The 19,097-nt window shown below is 42.2% G+C and overlaps 1 protein-coding gene across 1 annotated transcript in view; it reads right to left on the bottom strand.

Moving 5' to 3' along the window:
- DRC11 (dynein regulatory complex subunit 11) overlaps positions 1–13,886 on the bottom strand; it is a 147,483-nt gene extending 133,597 nt beyond the window's left edge. The window contains exons 1-2 of the mRNA XM_077829482.1: positions 13,833–13,886; positions 4,972–5,334 (exon numbers count right to left, since the gene is read on the bottom strand). Of these exons, the coding sequence (XP_077685608.1) occupies positions 4,972–5,334; positions 13,833–13,886 (417 nt within the window). The remainder of the gene's footprint in view (positions 1–4,971; positions 5,335–13,832) is intronic.
- Positions 13,887–19,097: the final 5,211 nt, after the last annotated feature.

Raw genomic sequence — 19,097 nt, 5'->3', positions numbered from 1 at the left:
CCGCTGCAAACATGAAAACACATTGACAGCAGTCTCTGTTTTGGATTCCTGATAGACCTGGAACATAATGGTGCCATTAACAAAGATTTTATTAAAGAAATGGCTAAAATATTCACTCAAGCAAATGGACTGTTGCTTTTGTTTCTACAGAACCCTGGCTATCACTTCAGATATGGGCAACAGTACAGTGCATAAGCAGCAAGGTGAAAAGGCATTGGATGTCCACTAAAACAGCACCAATGTCTAGCTAAAGATCCTGGGAGATACTCTATGTTTCTATGCTTTGTGAACTCTAAAGTGCGAGAGTGTGATGGAAGGCTCAAGTACTAAGGAAAACAGTTTCTGTAAATCAACATCTTACCACATGTGAGTAGCAAGCCCATCTAGCTTTCCTGTTAGTGGCTCCTGTCCTGGAGCCCAGGCCCCCCTGTTGTGGTACTGTATGTAAGGGAAAGCTCAGGACTGGGTTTGTGTCATGGCATAGAGAGTTTTTGCCTCTTTTACATAATTGTCTCTATCACAGCAGAGGCCTGATTTGAGAGATTTTCTGACTACATTGTTGGCCTAGTTTTCTGCTTCTTCCATCTTAATTTTTGACTGCTCTTAAGAGCATGCTGTGTCACAAGTTGTTCTCTTGGTTTTCCTCACCTGTTCCTATATGAATATCTCACTTATGCTCCTTTTTTCCCAGAGAAGGGAAATGTATGCACTATTATTTCCAAGTCTGTCTGCAGATTTCTGTCCTGATGGCCCCAGCAATGATGAGATGAGCCTGTTCCATTTAGCAGGTTCAGGGAGCACTTTCTTGCTTCAGACATGAAACAATGTTTGGTTGTAAAAATCTGAAATGAGATGTGCACTCCATCTCTATGCTGGGAATGATGAGCTACTCCCTAGAATGATCAAGAAATCAACACGACGTCAGTCCCGGACGACTGGAAAAAGGCTAATGTAGTGCCCATCTTTAAAAAAGGGAAGAAGGAGGATCCTGGGAACTACAGGCCAGTCAGCCTCACCCCAGTCCCTGGAAAAATCATGGAGCAGGTCTTCCAGGAATCAATTCTGAAGCGCTTAGAGGAGAGGAAAGTGATCAGGAACAGTCAGCATGGATTCATCAAGGGCAAGTCATGCCTGACTATTCTAATTGCCTTCTATGATGAGATAAATGGCTCTGTGGATGAGGGGAAAGCGGTGGATGTGTTGTTCCTTGACTTTAGCAAAGCTTTTGACACGGTCTCCCACAGTATTCTTGCCAGCAACTTAAAGAAGTATGGGCTGGATGAATGGACGATAAGGTGCATAGAAAGTTGGCTAGATTGTCGGGCTCAATGGGTAGTGATCAATGGCTCGATGTCTAGTTGGCAGCCGGTATCAAGTGGAGTGCCCCAAGGGTTGGTCCTCGGGCCGGTTTTGTTCAATATCTTCATAAATGATCTGGAGGATGGTGTGGATTGCACCCTCAGCAAGTTTGCAGATGACACTAAACTGGGAGGAGAGGTAGATACGCTGGAGGAAGGGATACGATACAGAGGGCCCTAGACAAATTAGAGGATTGGGCCAAAAGAAATCTGATGAGGTTCAACAAGGACAAGTGCAGAGTCCTGCACTTAGGACGGAAGAATCCCATGCACCGCTACAGACTAGGGACTGAATGGCTCGGCAGCAGTTCTGCAGAAAAGGATCTAGGGGTTACAGTGGACGAGAAGCTGGATACGAGTCAACAGTGTGCCTTTGTTGCCAAGAAGGCCAATGGCATTTTGGGATGTATATGTAGGGGCATTGCCAGCTGATCGAGGAACGCGATCGTTCCCCTCTATTTGGCATTGGTGAGGCCTCATCTGGAGTACTGTGTCCAGTTTTGGCCCGCACACTATGAGGGGGGATTTGATAGCTGCTTTCAGCTACCTGAAAGGGGGTTCCAAAGAGGATGGATCTAGACTGTTCTCAGTGGTAGCTGATGACAGAACAAGGAGTAATGGTCTCAAGTTGCAGTGGGGGAGGTTTAGGTTGGATATTAGAAAAAACTTTTTCACTAGGAGGGAGGTGAAACGCTGGAATGTGTTACCTAGGGAGGTGGTGGAATCTTCTTCCTTAGAAGTTTTTAAGGTCAGGCTTGACAAAGCCCAGGCTGGGATGATTTAGTTGGGGATTGGTCCTGCTTTGAGCAGGGGGTTAAACTAGTTGACCTCCTGAGGTCCCTTCCAACCCTGATATTCTATGATTCTATGATTCTATGAACACTTTCACAGTTTTTCAAGGATGCAAGACTCTTTATGGTTGATTATAAGACAATCCCACAGCCTAACTGACTTCTACCCGGTACGAGGAGGTAAAGGCCTAGCACCAAGCATTAGGCAGCCAAAAGAGGACAGCCTTCATTCTCAAGCACTTTGTAGGATACAACATTGTGAAACAATAGGCTTGTGATATTTGTCCACAAACATCAAGTCACAGATGGAGCCTTTAACCATACCCTACCTTACATAGGTGTAGTAAGGATAAATACATTAAAAAGTATCTGTATAAATACCATAGATAGGTAGATTCCATGTCTGAAGGTGAACTAGAGAAAGGTGGTACACAGATAACTGGAGAAAGATAAAGCACAAATGCTTGAATGGCATACCAAAAATAAAACCAGTGCACCTCAGAATCATCCATCAGATGTAACATGCTTGGGAGTTAGCAATTCTGAATATTCCTCACTGTTATCATGATTATGCTGGACTACAAGCCCTTCACAACTGATGAAAGTAAGGGCCCTGGTGCAAAGATGGGGGAAGTCCCATCTAGATATATGGAGTTTGTTGTGTGCATTGACCAGGACCTTAGTACTGGAGCCAAGGATGTTACAGATAAAAATATAATTAAGTCTATGTTGTCATCAACTGTTGAGAATAGTTCTAAACCAGCCTCCCGAAACATCTCAATGCTATCTTCACTCAGCAGGTACACCATGCCTTGTTAGTTCTAAGGTGGGGCAGAGGGACGAGAATTCGTCTTCATTTTTTTAATACCTGATGTTAAAAATGTTACATTTCAAACTCATCAACTTTTCTCTCTTGGTTGATTTACCTATAAATCATCAAAATACAGTAATATTCATAATTGTGGTTTTTACAAAAATCTAATACATTTTGAGTTATCAGATTCTGAATGATGCCTTTATATTCTCCAATATGTCTTCTGATGGTCAAAATAGTTCTCTGCTATGAATAAAATAGCAGAAAGATGGTTGATTGAAATAAGTAGCGATCACTGTACTATACATATTTATATGGCAAAATAATCAGTTAAAAGCTGCAACATGTTTCATATCTAAAACCCGAAGAACTAATTCTACAATATATTAAGATACCACTAGGAAATTTCTTTCACATTATAACCAGGATCCAGAAAATAGTAATCATTTAAACAATACCTTTGTTTACTTTTCCATTAGAAAGCTGTTACCTACAGTACCCAACTTTGACAACAGGTAGAGTTGTCAGAAACGAAAGGAATTATCAATCAAATCACCATTATTTCTCATCTGGTTTTTACACCTTCAACCTTCAAGGATCCATATTATGGCCATACAGTAGAACCTCAAAGATACAAGCACCAGAGTTAGGGACTTAGCGGTCAATGGGACACCATGTGAAACCGGAAGTAACCAATCAGGTGGCAGCAGACACACAAAACAAAACAAAAAAGCAAGTACTATACTATGCCTGTATTGCATCTTAAAGATAGGCACAGCTGGACTGCTTGTCCCCCATGCCCAGAGCCAGCAGAGCAGGAGCAGTGCTGGGGTCTGCGCAGCTTTCGCCCGTCGCCAGGTGTGGGGGGACACTGTTTTTATGTCCCCCTCGGCTAGGAGGGGAACATGCTGTTTGCACACACCCCTCCTCCCTTCCCCCCCCCCCCCGCCTGGAGGGGGATAAGCTTGCAAATTCATGCTGGAGCTGAGTAGGGGGCTCAGCTGCTGTTGAATCCTGGCCTGGAGTGTCAGCTGCTGGTTCTGGAGCCCAAACTGTGCTTTGTTCAGAGTTATGAAAATTTCAGAGTTACGGGCAACCTCCATTCCTGAGATTTCTGTAACTCTGAGGTTCCACTGTATTTACTAGGGTTAGTTGGGATGTCCTTCAGACAACTGCTCTTAAATTGGATAGAAGGGTTACTACCAGGCAATCCTTTTCGCTAGACATTGAATGTGGTCCCAGCCCCTTCCTGTCTTGCAATGAGAGGGCAGACTAAAGTTTCTCAGGTGGCAGTTTGGAGAACTAACCACAGGACCAGTCTATTTCCCACCTAGTTTTATCTGTAACCTCTGAGAGAGTCATGAGTCATGAGCTCAAACTGATTCATCTTGAAGCAGAAGGCAAATCAAACTGAACTCTGACATCAGCTGTGGCTTGGTCCTGAGTGGACCATCCTATGTGACCCTACAGTAAAATCAGGGTGGATTTGCAATGTTGCATTATTAACATAGAAGCTGTTATTCTAGCATGAGTTCACTTTAGGACCAAGCAGAACAAGTCAGACATAAAGGAAAGACATAACCTTTATTAAAAACTATACATCTTTGATAATATTCCAGACATATTGAAATATAACATATTGATCAAGCAGATTCATTTTTAAAATCATTCTCCCATGTGAAAATCTCACTCGCGAATGAATATATTCTGTGTAGTTATTTTTAACAGAAATACATGACTATGCAGTAAACTAGTGAGCATATAGTAGGCGAAGTTCTCGGCTGATGTAAATTGGGGCAGTTTCATTGAAATAAATGGTGCTGTGCCAATTTACACCAACAGAGAATTAGCCCAGTGCTGTTAAATAGTATTGACTTTCTGGTAAATACTAGGCTAGATCCTCAGATAATGTAAATCAGCATAGATTCATTGACATCAAGCGATTTACGTTAGAATATAGAATATACAGAATATATTCCTAACTTGCTTACGATAAAAGTATACCTACAGGGGACAGCTTAAGATCTTGCAGGATATCATCAAAGTAATGAAACTCCGAGTTCTCCAGCTGCACCATTTCATTCTTTAGCTCCAGGATACGGCCCATCACTCCCTCCAGCACTTGCCGAATCACTAACCGTTTTTGTGGGTGAACGATCTGGTCGTAGGCAGTCTCCAAGTTACAGAAAATTTGCACATATTTAATGTAGAAGGTGGCTAACATCTGGAACACTGTTATGCGATCCTTCTGTACCTTTAGGAGCTTATCTTCTATCTCCCTCTGGAGCAGACCGTTGAGGGCTTCTTGGGCTTCTGCCCACATCTTATTATAAGTGCTAATTGAAAGGAGAAAAGAATATCTTAGCTGCAGCTATATGCATTGATTAGCACACAATTGGTAGCACAGGTATTGAGTGTCTCTATGACTCCAGAAGTGTGGCTAGCTGACAAATGCAAGCACTGAAGTGCATTTTAATTCCCAAAAGATTTTAAAAAAACTTAGCTAAAATGTATTCTAAAGCAGAGTTACTGAATTAAACCATAGTTCTTTTTTTATTGTCTCTACTAGTAAAGCAGCTTTAGAAATAGGAGTTTCAAAATTATGCTTTAATAAAATTAAAAAGTTAGAAATTCTTGGCGTTCACCACAAAATATAGTTGTAACAACAACCCCAGTCTAGCAACGAGCTCTGCATAGGCAGACCCCTGTACCTATGTGAAACTCCACTGAAGTCAATGCAGGATCAGAACCTAAGGCATGTACGTCAGGCGTCACAACCCTTATTGCATGATTCAATGACCAGTGGTTACAATTTAAAAAAATAAAATGTTAAGCTCTCCTTTTTAGTCTCCTGTCAGGAATTGGGCTGCAGCAGCATCAAAAAGGAGTTTAAAGGTTACAATGGTGGTGATTTTTTTTTTTCATTGGCAGTATGATGCAAAATGTGGACATGGAATTTATATCACCTGCGTCTTGGAAACTGTAGGTTCTGCAAGGAATTGCTTGTATTTCCACAGGCTGTGACAATAACAGCAGGCTTCTCTTACAAGCCAGTCTTTCTCGGCTGGCTGCAACAGCAATGATTGTGGGGGGATCAAGGAAGGTAGTGTGGCCTAGAAAATAAGTGCCTGGTTCTAGTCCCAGCTCTGCCACTGGCCTGCTGGATGACCTTGCGTAAGTTATTACACCTCACTATGCGTCAATTTCCCCATCTGTAAAATGGGCATAATGATACTCACTTCCCTTTGAAAAGTGCTTTGGATCTACTGATGAAAGTGCTATATCAGCACTAGTTGTTTGGTTTTTTTACAGTGCCAACATAGAGTATATTGGAACATGCTACTGTAAGATGGAAACTGGAACATAGGAATGGTTAAAGAGGTATTCTAAAAAGAGCACTCAGTCTCAGAGCAATGCTGGAAATCCTGAACTAAGAAAGGAACTGCCATGTACAATGGGTTGGAACTCTGCTTTCACCGTTCATCCTAAGTCTCTCAAATGCTGATGCATGACAGCTAGTAAGGTAGGAAAATAATGTGAGAAAGGACCTCAGATGACAGAATGTATAGTTTTGTGGTTAAGACCATGGGCTGGGACTCAGGATATGCATCAGTTCCTGGCTCTGTCATAGACTTTCTGTGTGACCTTGGTCAAGTTACTTAAACTCCCTGTGCTTCAGTTACCAATATGCAAAATGGGGTTAATAATGCTGTTTTTATCTGTCTTGTCTATTTACACTGTGTTTTCTTCAGGGTAGAGGCTGCCTCTCACTATGTGCATGGTATAGCACCTAGGAGAATGGGGCCTCTGAGTTACTGTAATACAAATAACAACATGGTTTAAATCTCTAAGGTAAGCAGAAGTGGCAACTAAAAAACCAGACCTGACTCCCTCAGAATTCTGAGGAGATTTGTATCTAAAGCTGAAAGTAAAGTTTTACTTCACCCAAAAACTAAAGCAAGCACCCTGGCTAGAAAACCTAGAGGGATGGAGTTCTCTGTTCCCTCTGTTGGGGAGAAGTGGAAAACCCAGCTCTGGCTAACTTCATTTACATGAATTGTAATATTGTTTACCCATAATTCCACTATTGAGTTTTTGTTGTTTTGGTTGGAAATGTTTGTTTTCATGTGTAAAGGTGACAATAGGTTGTTGCCGGTACTGTGCTCATTAAAGGACATAGAACTGTGCAAGATATGCCATGGGTGAGGAATCACCCTGACTGAACAAGAAACAGACTTTGGTTGGATAACAAAGCTTGGCCTCAACAAAGAGATAGGAAGTTTTGTCTTGAAGAATTCTGATCTAGAGAATAGGGATTTTACCCTAGGGTCCAGTTCTGCACTGTGTTCCCCATGTGGCGATTCCCTAACCTCAGTGAAAAACTCCATAGAGAGGTCTGTCTGGAGTATCATAGAATATCAGGGTTGGAAGGGACCTCAGGAGGTCATCTAGTCCATCCCCCTGCTCAAAGCAGGACCAATCCCCAATTAAATCATCCCAGCCAGGGCTTTGTCAAGCCTGACCTGAGTAGTGATGGAGAAGCAGAGCTGGCTCTGTGCAGAGGCCTCACTGGTAGCAGTGGAGTAGACTTGGTTCCACAGGAAGTCCTGACCAGACCAGTGGTGGCAATAGTGAGCTGACTTCACAGTGTCCTAGCTCACTCAGCTGGTGCAGGCAGACCTGGAAGCACTGGACTGGCCTAGGTTGCTGCTCATTGGAGTCAGATCTGGCAGAATAGTTCTCTGAGGTCTAGAGCTGACAAGCAGAGGAGAGCTGCCCCTGGATATCCTTTGGTTACCACTGAGACTAACTCAACCTGTGAGTTGGGTTTTTAGTGGGTGGAGTTTGTGGTGATACAGGGTTCTGGAGTTCCATAAGCTGGACTGGGAGATGACCAGACTCTTGGTGTATTCATTTGGGTTGTTCAGGTTCTAATATATAAATATATGTCATTGTTTTGTGTCATGTTTCTTTTGGTTGTGTTCGCCTTTTTTCCTCAAATTAAAGATTCCTGTGTTCCATATTTCTGAATGACTTTCGAGCGCTTGTGAGTGGGGAAAAAACTTCCTGTAAGCGTGACAAGGAAAGTTTTATTTTTATTTTCCAGAGACAGAAACAAGAGTACTGTTCTGGGTGGGGTTTGAATCATATATCTATTTATCTTAGAGAAGGACCCCTAGATACATTCAAACTGGCCCTTGTTGCTGTCACTGGTACCTGCCAGAAGGATTATTAACACATTCAAGAGTAAAGGAGCAGGACAAGGATACAACTGAATTATGTCTGTTACATTTTATAGAGCCATTTTGGACCTGTTATCTTGCTGATCTGATTGGGACTGAGAATGCAGTTGTGTATTAATTTTCTGTTGTGATGAAGAGGTCAAGCAGCTGTAACCTGTGTGATTTTGTCATCCATAACTGTATGGGTTGGAATCTTTGTAAGCCAATCATATTGTTCCCTCATGCCTATGCATTTTATCATACTGAATGATATACTTGCAATTGTAATGAGGCTATGGAGATGACAGAATAATATTTTAGTAAGGTCTCTCATCATGGACATAATGGCTTGAGCTCTCTATATTTGTTTATTTCTTCAGGATATTGATGGGGATGTTGTGACTGACTAGAATGATCAGCAAAAATTTTAACAATTTGAGCCTGCTATTGAATTTACATGCTTTAATTTTTTTTTAAAGTGTATACTATACTTTTCAGCTTCAGCAGGAAGCAGCTGGCCCTGCTCTTCTTAATGTATTAACAGCCCACCCAGATATTTCCCCCTTTCTTCCGACTTCATTTACATCCCATTGCACCAAGTGACTCAGTAGATTGCAGCAATTAACCCAGGTGCAAGAGATAAACAAAATAAAACCACTGGGATAGGAAAGATTGGCACAAACAAGAACACCATTAGCTGTGCCCTGACAGCTCAGCCAATTGATCAATGGGGTTTTGTACACTTTCTTAGAATTGGGGACTCAGATGAACGGAAACCAATGAGACTCATGGGGTACTCCAGCACAGAAGAACACAATACGCTGTTGTACTTTCCTAGCTGTGTGTATCTAGAATCAATTTGCAGTGGGGAGGTTATAAATCTTTTAGGATGTCTGGGCCTATAGACTGTACCCCAACTACAGGCTTGATTTATGAACAGTGGGTTTCCTCAGGCTACAACATTTCAAATGCAAGTTGTTTCAGAGCTGACAATAGGCATCAGTGCAACCAAAACTGCCCATGCAACTGTCCACTACATTTTACAATAACCTCTTTCTCTCTCCCCAGTCTGTGGAGAATGCCGAGTGTTCTCCCATTGTGCCAGCTACTATTCAGTTTCTTTTTATATTTTTGAATCTTTTTTTAAAAAAATTAAAGCATGTTAACGTAAGGCAAAATAGTATCAGATAAGTGTAAGATAATGACAAATTACTGCAAGCATGTTGTTATGGATCGGTTTCATGTCTGTGGAGATCATGAAATGTTTCTCTGTTTTTTCAGCATTAACATTCAATCTAACGAAAGGACGGGAAGTGTGTATGTGGGGGGAATAAAGTATAAAACATTAAGGAAGAGAAAAAGGAGGGAAAAGAATGACATCAAAACAATGAAGGGCAGATTCTCACATGGTGTAAGTCAGCATACATACTGTAAGAGGCTAATTAATATATATTATCGCTCATCTTAATTAATTGGCCTCTTACAGTTTGTATGGCAATTTCCATCTTCTCTGTATGTATATATATATATATATATATCTTCTTACTATATGTTCCATTCTATGCATCCGATGAAGTGGGCTGTAGCCCACGAAAGCTTATGCTCTAATAAATTTGTTAGTCTCTAAGGTGCCACAAGTACTCCTGTTCTTTTTGCGGATAGACTAACATGGCTGCTACTCTGAATCCTGTCATTAGTTTCTACAGTCATTCTCCCTCTGTCAGAGTGGCTAATGCTCCCCGTGTGCTAGAGGGAGCAACTTCTGTGCTGAGGGGAGTGCCTGGCCACAGCCCAGGGACCATAGGAGAGGTGTGAGGGCCTTGAGCCATCCCCACCTTACTAACCAGGCAGCACAGGGCCCTTAACTCACTTTTCATTTTGCCCATTTGCTACAGTTTTCTTCCCACAAGCTTGAAAGGGCACTGCACCCCTATCTTCTAGAAAAAGAGGGACCTGTGGCAAAAATGGCTTCGAGCCACCAAGGAAAGAGTGAAACAAAATCCTGACTGCTGACTTTTCTTTTAATCTTAAAGGAAAATCTTTGCTAGTTGTGATATATACTAGGAACTGTCATAAAGACATCATGAAGACTGGCTCCCTTTCCTTCATTATTAGGCAATGGTCATTAGGGTCATATGTACTAGCGTGTGAAGTTATATCAGAAGTGGATTTAACCCATTAGGGTGAAGGTCATAATTATGACCCTGATCCTGCTGATACTCATGCACATACTTAACGTTACTATCCCAGGTAGTCGCATGGAATTCAGTAGGGCTACACATGGTAGTAAAATTAAATATGTGTGTGACATTCCCCTCTGGTGTTATCCGGACTGGTGATCTGCTAGTTCACTCCAATCCTTGACTCTGGGAGACAGCCTTACCTCGCTCTACTGTAAAAACCCCCACTCCTGGGCTGTTCATGCCCAGCCTCTGGCATGTAAGCTGCTCCCAGCTACTTGCAACTGAGTGACACTAGCCAATATTTCCGGTCCCAGACACAACCGTAGGAACCTCCATCTTGCGGTGTCCAGTTAAATCTTCTGGTCGCTGCAAGCTTATATAAGTTCATCAATTTAACAAAGAAATTGATATGTACCAAGGGGAGCCTCTGACACACTTCAAACCAAATGCACTGCTTCAGGTAAAATAAACAGATTTATTAACTATAAAGATAGATTTTAAGTGATTATAAGTCAAAACATAACATGTAAGATGGTCAAATGCAATAAAATCAAAATGCATTCTAAGCTGATTTTAACACTTTCAATGCCCTTACAATTTTAGATGCTTCTTACCACAGGCTGGCTGGTTGCTTTTCAGCCAGGCTCTCCCCTTTGATCAGCGCTTCAGTCACTTGGTGTGGTGGTGTCTGTAGATGTAGGTGGAAGAGAGAGGAAGGGCATGGCAAATGTCTTTTCCTTTTATTAGGTCCTTTCCTCCCCCTTGGCTTTGCTCCCCCACTTCCGAGTCAGGTGAGCATTACTGTTGTGGCCTCATGCAGGTGAGTCATTGCATTGTAGCTCCCTTGCTGGACAATAGCTGTTGATGGATTGTTTGACATCCCACCCAGGCGTTGGTTACTTTCCTTGCTGTTGCCTCTGGGGAGCTAATATCTGGCTGATTCCCGCAACTTACAGCATGTGTTAGTGACAACCATACTACACAATTCTCATAACTTTATATGCATTAATGATAGACATATATGGATAGAGAAATGACTTCTAGCAGATCATAACCTTTCCCCTGATACCTTACAAGGCATGCTTTATATGTAAGATCAGGATTATATGAAAATGAGGAATATGGAAGTTACAGCACGCTCCCCCAAGGTATAGAACATCACAATGTGCATGAGTGTTTTCAAAATGAAGGTCTATAATTGTTCCTGGGGCATCCAACATGCTTACTCAGTAGTGGTAGGAATCAGTGTCAGGAGTAGTAGCAATTGCAGTTAACTATAAAGAGTGTAAATGACTACATTCAAATTTTGAAAGTGTGATTCAAGAGATGAGGAGATGCAGGAAGGACGAGTATTTGGAGGTCTAACCTACTCTATATTAAGTGTTTGGGGGGGAACTAATGCAACTGAGTGTAATTTTCATACTTCCAACCTTAGAGGAAGAAGTTCAGGGGAGGGCAAGAGCCCACGTTCTCAAAGTTACACACACACACACACACACACACACGAAGTATAAGCAGTACTGCTGATTGCCATAGCAGCTGAAAGGCAAGGAATGTTACAGGGGAAAATAAGCAACACTGAGTAATGGGATGAGAAAAACATATACACTCACTTAATTCCAGAGGCCCTGAAGTGCATTCTGGCAGCATTTACGGCTTTTGGGGTAAAAGAGAGTCCTGCCTTTCTGATCAATGTGTTCCTTCAACTCTCTATGCTCCCGGGGAGAGTAAACAAAGTCCAGATATTAGTAGTCAATCAAGAATACTTTATTAATCATCCAGCCTTTGTGCCATAGTATGGCTTCTTCTAGGTTGAACTTTATTTTTATTACTCAGAATAAAATATGACCTACTCATTTAAAAATGAGGCTTAAAGATACATTTCTGTGGTCAAACTGACACAAAAATTATTTAAAACACTGTCAATTTATTTTACACTTATTTAATATTCCTGTATCGTCTGAAGCCTGACAATACATTTCCACCTGACATTTTGTTTCCGGTGTGGAAAAACTAACTTAAGTGCTGTTTTCAACAAAGCTGAAATTAATCTGGTTATTTTTGTTGCACCAATTCCATATTCATGCTGAAGTGTTTACAGAATTAATGTTAAGCATGGGAGTTGTTCCATTGACTATTTGCAGGATTGAGGCCTTAGTGACTTATGTCAACCAATTTTTGTGAACCAGCAACAATTAGTTAACTTCTGCTGCAAAGCCAGCAGAGGGAGATCAAAATACTTTGGGCCACACTGTGATTTACTGGAAGCTGCAACCCACTCTGTGGGGATGATGAGGACAGAGGAGCTATACTCCAGCAGATGTCACGGAAGATAATTTGGCTGACACAGAGGAGTGCAAACTGCAACAGCCGGGCTGTTACTCCACTGCAGGGGACAGCTCACACTCTGTGCAGTGGCCTTCTGCTGATCGGTATACACAAGCAGAAGTGTGGCTCCCCATTGGCAGACTTCTACCTCAGGATAAAGGAAGAAAAGCCCCCTCAAGCACTCTCACACAGGGCTGGACACACAAGTACGGAATGGGCTGGAGATACCTTAAGGACACCAATCTCTTTCTTGGGATATTTTGGCTTTTGATCACAGAAAGAATTAGTAGTTCCTGAGGCCCATGAGAATGAAAGGTTAGCTGACTTCCAAAAACATTATCCAAACCTGTTCTGTTCTAAACCTTTCAATTCCAGTTTTGGACAAAATTTTGGGTCAAACTTGCTCACTATCCCTAAAATTAAGCTTGGTTTTAAAATTCTTCCCAAGCTATTCCAGGATGAGGGAGCATACAGTGGAACGACATGAATTGCCTTAACTATTTCCAGGCCAGTCAATGATTTTCTATAGATTCAGTAGCAAAGGGGCAAAATAAAGGAGGATAAAGCTTGACAGACTCTAGTCACCGGAAAAAGTAAATACAGCATTGTTAACAGGAACAGCCTTGCACTTCTACCTTCTCCGATTTCATTCTTCAGTAGTGTAACAGAGTGAACACAGGATAAAAGATTGTGTGGCACAAACGTAATGGGAAACCACAGCAAAGACAAGGAAGCCTGCTTCACTAAACACCAGCTGTAACACTGCACCTCAGTAGCTTTCAAGCACCTGCTCTTGCCCAAACTCACAAGGCTGATGAAAAGATAGTTCTTTGGTCAAAGAAGGGTATTGTGCTGGTGAATTTTAATACAACAGCAGGAATAGAAATTTGAGTAATTTACGTGGAGAAGAAATTACCATATGCTGAATTTTACCTTACCATGCTCTAAGGAGCAGCCTTTTATCTAACTATTGCAGCTTCTCCAACCTGAGGGCAATATAATGCCCTCTGCTTTGAGACGAGGAGGGAAGCAAATGCATGCTTTCCCTGGCAAAATCAGAAGAATATCCCTGTTGTCTGTGGCTGCAAAGTGTGTAAAGACAGCTCTGCAGTATGACAGTAGTACTGCATCCCTACCAGATAACCACCAGTAGCTATTCCATATCGAAGATCCTGTATTGCATTATGCATGTTGAGTGGATGAATGGGATATGGCTAGCCAGAAAGGGTCCAGAGCTAGGAAGTAGCTGTTCTCCACTGTATGCTCCAGCTCCAAGATGCCTTAATTTACACCGCACTGTACCGGGCACGGTAATGAGATTTATTACAGCATTAACTCCCTCCACGCAGTTTCTTCCCCCTTGGAGGGGGAAGTATTATCCAGCTATGCTGCTGGCTGCACTGCCGTGGCTGGTGAGGGGCGGGGAGGACTGCAGACACAGGACAGGCACTCTGCTCACATGTCCCAAAGTCCGCAAGCGGCCAACATTTCCTATTAATGCTTAGGGTTCATGTATGTAAACTGCTATACAACTCTAACCCCTTTCACACTGATGAGAATATGGCCTATTTTCTAGCATAACTGTCGTTGTAAATTTCCCCCTGCCAATGTTTATTTTTTTCTTTCAAAGCAGAAGACCATGACCCTTAATCCAGTGACCCTCTCCTAAATGGAACCTACAAACTATTCCAAATTCTATAGGTCTAATAATTATACAACGCAGTCTTTGAATACATGAAGGATGGCAATACAAATTGTTTCCATGATAACAGAATGAACTCCAACATGCAAATATTTTATCTGATAAGTATACTTGATCCCTCTTGAAAGAAATATGATTGACTAAAAAGTCATTTGCTACAAGTGCTCAAGGAATATCTTCATGTGTGTTTATAAAACGATCTAATTCTTCAGTCAGCCAAAATGCTTCTTTAGCAACTACAGTGTCATCTAACTAATTTAAGACACTTCAGTTCCTCATTTACTCTTGTTTTAACAAGCATATTCTCCTAGGTTACATGTGGCAACCACAAAAACTAAGCACAAAGAAATAAGCATTATGAAAATTTAAGACAATCTAAAACTACTATTATCAGATTATACTAAGCTTTTTAGTAGAATAAACACCCTTGATAGCCTGTGTCAGGGTTCCTTCCCCACTCTGAACTCTAGGGTACAGATGTGGGGACCTGCATGAAAGACCCCCTAAGCTTATTCTTACCAGCTTAGGTTAAAAACTTCCTCAAGGTACAAACTGTGCCTTGTCTTTGAACAGTATGCTGCCACCACCAAGCGTTTTAAACAAAGAACAGGGAAAGAGACCACTTGGAGACTTCTTCCCCCAAAATATCCCCGCAAGCCCTAAACACCCCCTTTCCTGGGGAGGCTTGAGAATAATATCCTAACCAATTTGTTACAAAACCGTCTAAGACCCAAACCCCTGGATCTTGGAACAATGGAAAAATCAGTCAGGTTCTTAAAAGAAGGATTTTATTAAAAAAAAAAAGAAAGGTAAAAATCATCTCTGTAAAATCAGGATGGAAAATACTTTACAGGGTATTCAGATTCAAAACACGAGGATCCCCCTCTGGGCAAAACCTTAAAGTTACAGAAAACAGGAATAAACCTCCCTCTTAACACAGGGAAAATTCACATAAAACAAAAGATAAACTAATCCGCCTTGCCTGGCTTAACTATACTGGTTGCAATATTGGAGACTTGGATTAGGATGGGTTGGAGAAGATGGATTTCTGTCTGGCCTCTCTCAGTACCAAGAGAGAACAACCCCATAAACAAAGAGCACAAAACAAAAGCCTTCCCCCCGCCCCAGATTTGAAGGTATCTTGTCCCCTTATTGGTCCTTTGGGTCAGGTGCCAGCCAGGTTAGCTGAGCTTCTTAACCCTTCACAGGTAACAGGATGTTGCCTCTGGCCAGGAGAGATTTTATAGCACTGTATACAGAAAGGTTGTTACCCTTCCCTTTATATTTATGACAGCCTGAAACTTTCTGATGCCATCAGCTAATTTGTTAGAGTCATAGATTATAAAGCCAGAAAGGACCATTGTGATCATCTACTCTGACCTCCTGTATAACACAGGTCATAGGGCTTCCCTGAATTAATTCCTGTTTGAATTAGAGCATCTCTTTCAGAAAAACCTACGATCTTGAATTTTCAGTGATGGCAAATCCATCGCAACCCTGGATAAGTTGTTCCAATGGTTAATTACATTTACTGTTAAAAATTTGCACTTTATTTCCAGTCTGAATTTCTCTGGATTCAGTTTCCAGACATCTTGTTTAAACCTTTGTCTGCAAGATAGAAATGCCCTATCAAATTTCTGTTGCCTGTGTCAGTACTTATAGACTGTGATCAAGTCACCCCTTAACCTTTGCTTTGTTAAGCTAAGATTGAGTTCCTTGACTCTATCACTATAAGGAATGTTTTCCAGTTTTTTAATCATTCTCATGGCTCTTCTCTGAGCCCTCTCCAGTTTATCAACATTCTTTTTCAGTTGTGAATACCAGAATTGGACACAATATTCCAGTAGTGGTCACACCCAGTGTCAAATACAAGTAACATAACCTCCATTCTCCTGTTCGATATTTCTCTGTTTATACATCCAAGGATCACATTAGACTTTTGGCCAGAGTGGCACTGGGAGCTCATGTTCAGCTGATTAGCCACCATGACCCAAAACTCCCTTTCACAGTCACTGCCTCCCAAGGTAGAGTCCCCCTACATTCTTTTTTTCTAGCCGTATGACTTTAAATTTGGATGTATTAAAATGCATATTGTTTGGTTGTGCCCAGCTTATCAAGTGATCACTCTGTGTCATGACCAGTCCTCTTCCTTATTTACCACCTCCCCAATATTTGTGTTATCTATAAACTTTATCAGAGATAATTTTATATTTTTCTTCCAGGTCATTTACAAAAATGTTAAATAGTTTTGGGCCTAGGATTTCCAAGTTGCTAATCGCACAAAACCGAACACCCTTCCACCACCCCCTGTCCTGCCGTTCTCTGAGGCCCCTCACCCATCCACTCCATCCTTCTTCCCTCTGTCACTTGCTCTCTCCCACCCTTACTCGCTCACTCATTTTCACCGGGCTGGGGCAGAGGCTTGAGGTGTGGGATGGGGTGAGGAGTGCGGCTGGGAGTGTGGGCTCCAGGGCGGGGCCAGAAATGAGGAGTTCAGTGTGCGGGAAGGTGCTCCGTTCTGGGCATTGGGTTGCAGGAGGGGGTGAGGGCTCCGACTGCGGGTGCAGGCTCTGGGGTAGAGCCAGGGATGAGGAGTTCAGAGTGTGGGAGAGGGCTGGGGATGCAGGCTCTGGGATGGGGCCGGGGATGAGGGGTTTGGGATGTAGGAGGGGGCTCTGGGCTGGGGCCAAGGGTTCAGAGTGCTGGAGGGGGTTCTGAGCTGGGTCAGGGGGGTTGGAGTGCAGGAGGGGTTTGGGGTGTGGGCTCCAGGAGGGAGTTTGGGTGCGGGAGGGGTCTCAGGGCTGGGGCAGGAGGTTGGGGCATGGAAAGGGGTGTGGACACTAGGCGGCACTTACCTTGGGCAGCTCCCCGGAAGTGGTGACATGTCCCTTGGCTCTTAGGCATAGGGGCAGCCAGGTGGCTCTGCACGTTGCCTCCACCCACAGGCGCCACCCCCGGAGCTCCCATTGTCCATGGTTCCTGGCCAATGGGAGCTGTGGAGCTGGTGCTCGAGGTAGGGGCAGTGCATGTAGGCTCCCTGGCCGTCCCTCTGCCTAGGAGCTGAGGGACCTGTTGCTGCTTCTGGGGAGCTATGCAGAGCCAGGTAGGGAGCCTGCCAGCCCCGTGCCAACTGGACTTTTAACAGCTCAGTCAGTGGTGCTGACCGGAGCCTTCAGGGTTCCTTTTCAACTGGGTGCTCCGGTCAAAAAACGGATACCTGGCAACCCTATTAGGGCCAAGAACCAATCCCAATAGGACCCCACTAGAAATGCACCCTCTCAATGATGTTTCTCCATTTACAATGATATTTTGAGGTCTACCAGTTAGTCAGTTTTGAATTAATTTAATATGTACCATATTGATTTTGTGTTTTTTCTGTTTCTTAATCAAAATGTTGTGAAGTACCAAGTCAAATGCCTTACAGACATCTAAGTATATTACATCAACACTATTACCTTTATCAACCAAACTCGTAATCCCATCAAAAAAAGATATAAAGTCTGAAAAGGTCTGTTTTCCATAACTCCATATTGATTTGTTCAGAGAAGTCATGGGAATGACTAAAGGATTAGAAAACAGCCTTATAGAGATACACTCAAAGAGCTCAATCTATTTAGCTTAACAAAGAAAAGGTTAAGGGGTGACAATTACAGTCTATAACTATCTACACTGGGAGCAAATATTTGATAGTGGGCTGGAAGTTGAAGCCTAACAAACTTGGACTGGAAATAAAGGTGTAATTTTTTGTACCACTGAGTGTCATTAACTATTGGAACAATTTACCAAGGTCATGGTGGAGTCTCCATCACTAACAACTTTTACAGTCAAGACTAAAAGATTTTCTAAAAGATTTGCTCCAATTCAAAAGGAATTATTTTGGGGACGTTCTCTGGCCTGTGCTATACAGGTCGGACTAGATGATCACAGTGGTTCCTTCTGGTCTTGGAACCTGCGAATTTGAGTCCCGTAGCAGCCATTCTGTTTTTCTGCCTGAGACTGATATCAGGCTGAGGTCCTTGTCATTACCCAAATCTCCCCGTTTACCCTTTTAAATATTGGCACAACACTAGCTTTCTTCCATCCTCTGGAACTTCCCAATGTGTTTCATGACATTGAAAATCAACATTAATGGTCCAGAAAGCTTCCCAGACAACTTTTAAAAACTCTTTGGTGCAAGTTATGTAGACCTACTGATTTACAAATGGCTAGCTTTAGTTGCTGTTAACACCCTCCTTAGCTGCTGCTGGAATGGAAAGCATTTCATCATCAACATCTAATATGAATATATCCTCTAGCTTTTGCCCAAATACTGAGCAGAAATAGTAAAACCTCTGCCACCAAATCTTATCATAAATGTATGTTTATGTCTCAAATAAAATATCAGCTGTCAGTCTGAAGAAAAAAAGGAATGCACTGTTATTCCCGTTCATAAAATACAAACACCTTAACAAACCTTCTTTAATACAGCCCACTGTCTGCATTATACCAGACAAGTTGAAGTTTACTGTGTTTCCAACGTAATAACATTAGAGCTAAATAGAAAATAAAGATATTTGGATAGTCAAAGTAGTTTAAGTAATGTATCAATGAATCTGACTCACAGTAACTTCCTACACCAGGAAAAATTATTTGCAACCCTAACAAAAATAAATATGATCATGTATTAAAGACGGTATTATAATGCATACACACAAGGTGG

The sequence above is a fragment of the Eretmochelys imbricata genome, chromosome 11, assembly GCF_965152235.1.
Source record: "Eretmochelys imbricata isolate rEreImb1 chromosome 11, rEreImb1.hap1, whole genome shotgun sequence".
NCBI lineage: Eukaryota > Metazoa > Chordata > Testudines > Cheloniidae > Eretmochelys > Eretmochelys imbricata.
The sequence above is the reverse complement of the archived record's forward strand: the minus strand, read 5'-3'. Positions and strand labels throughout refer to the sequence as shown.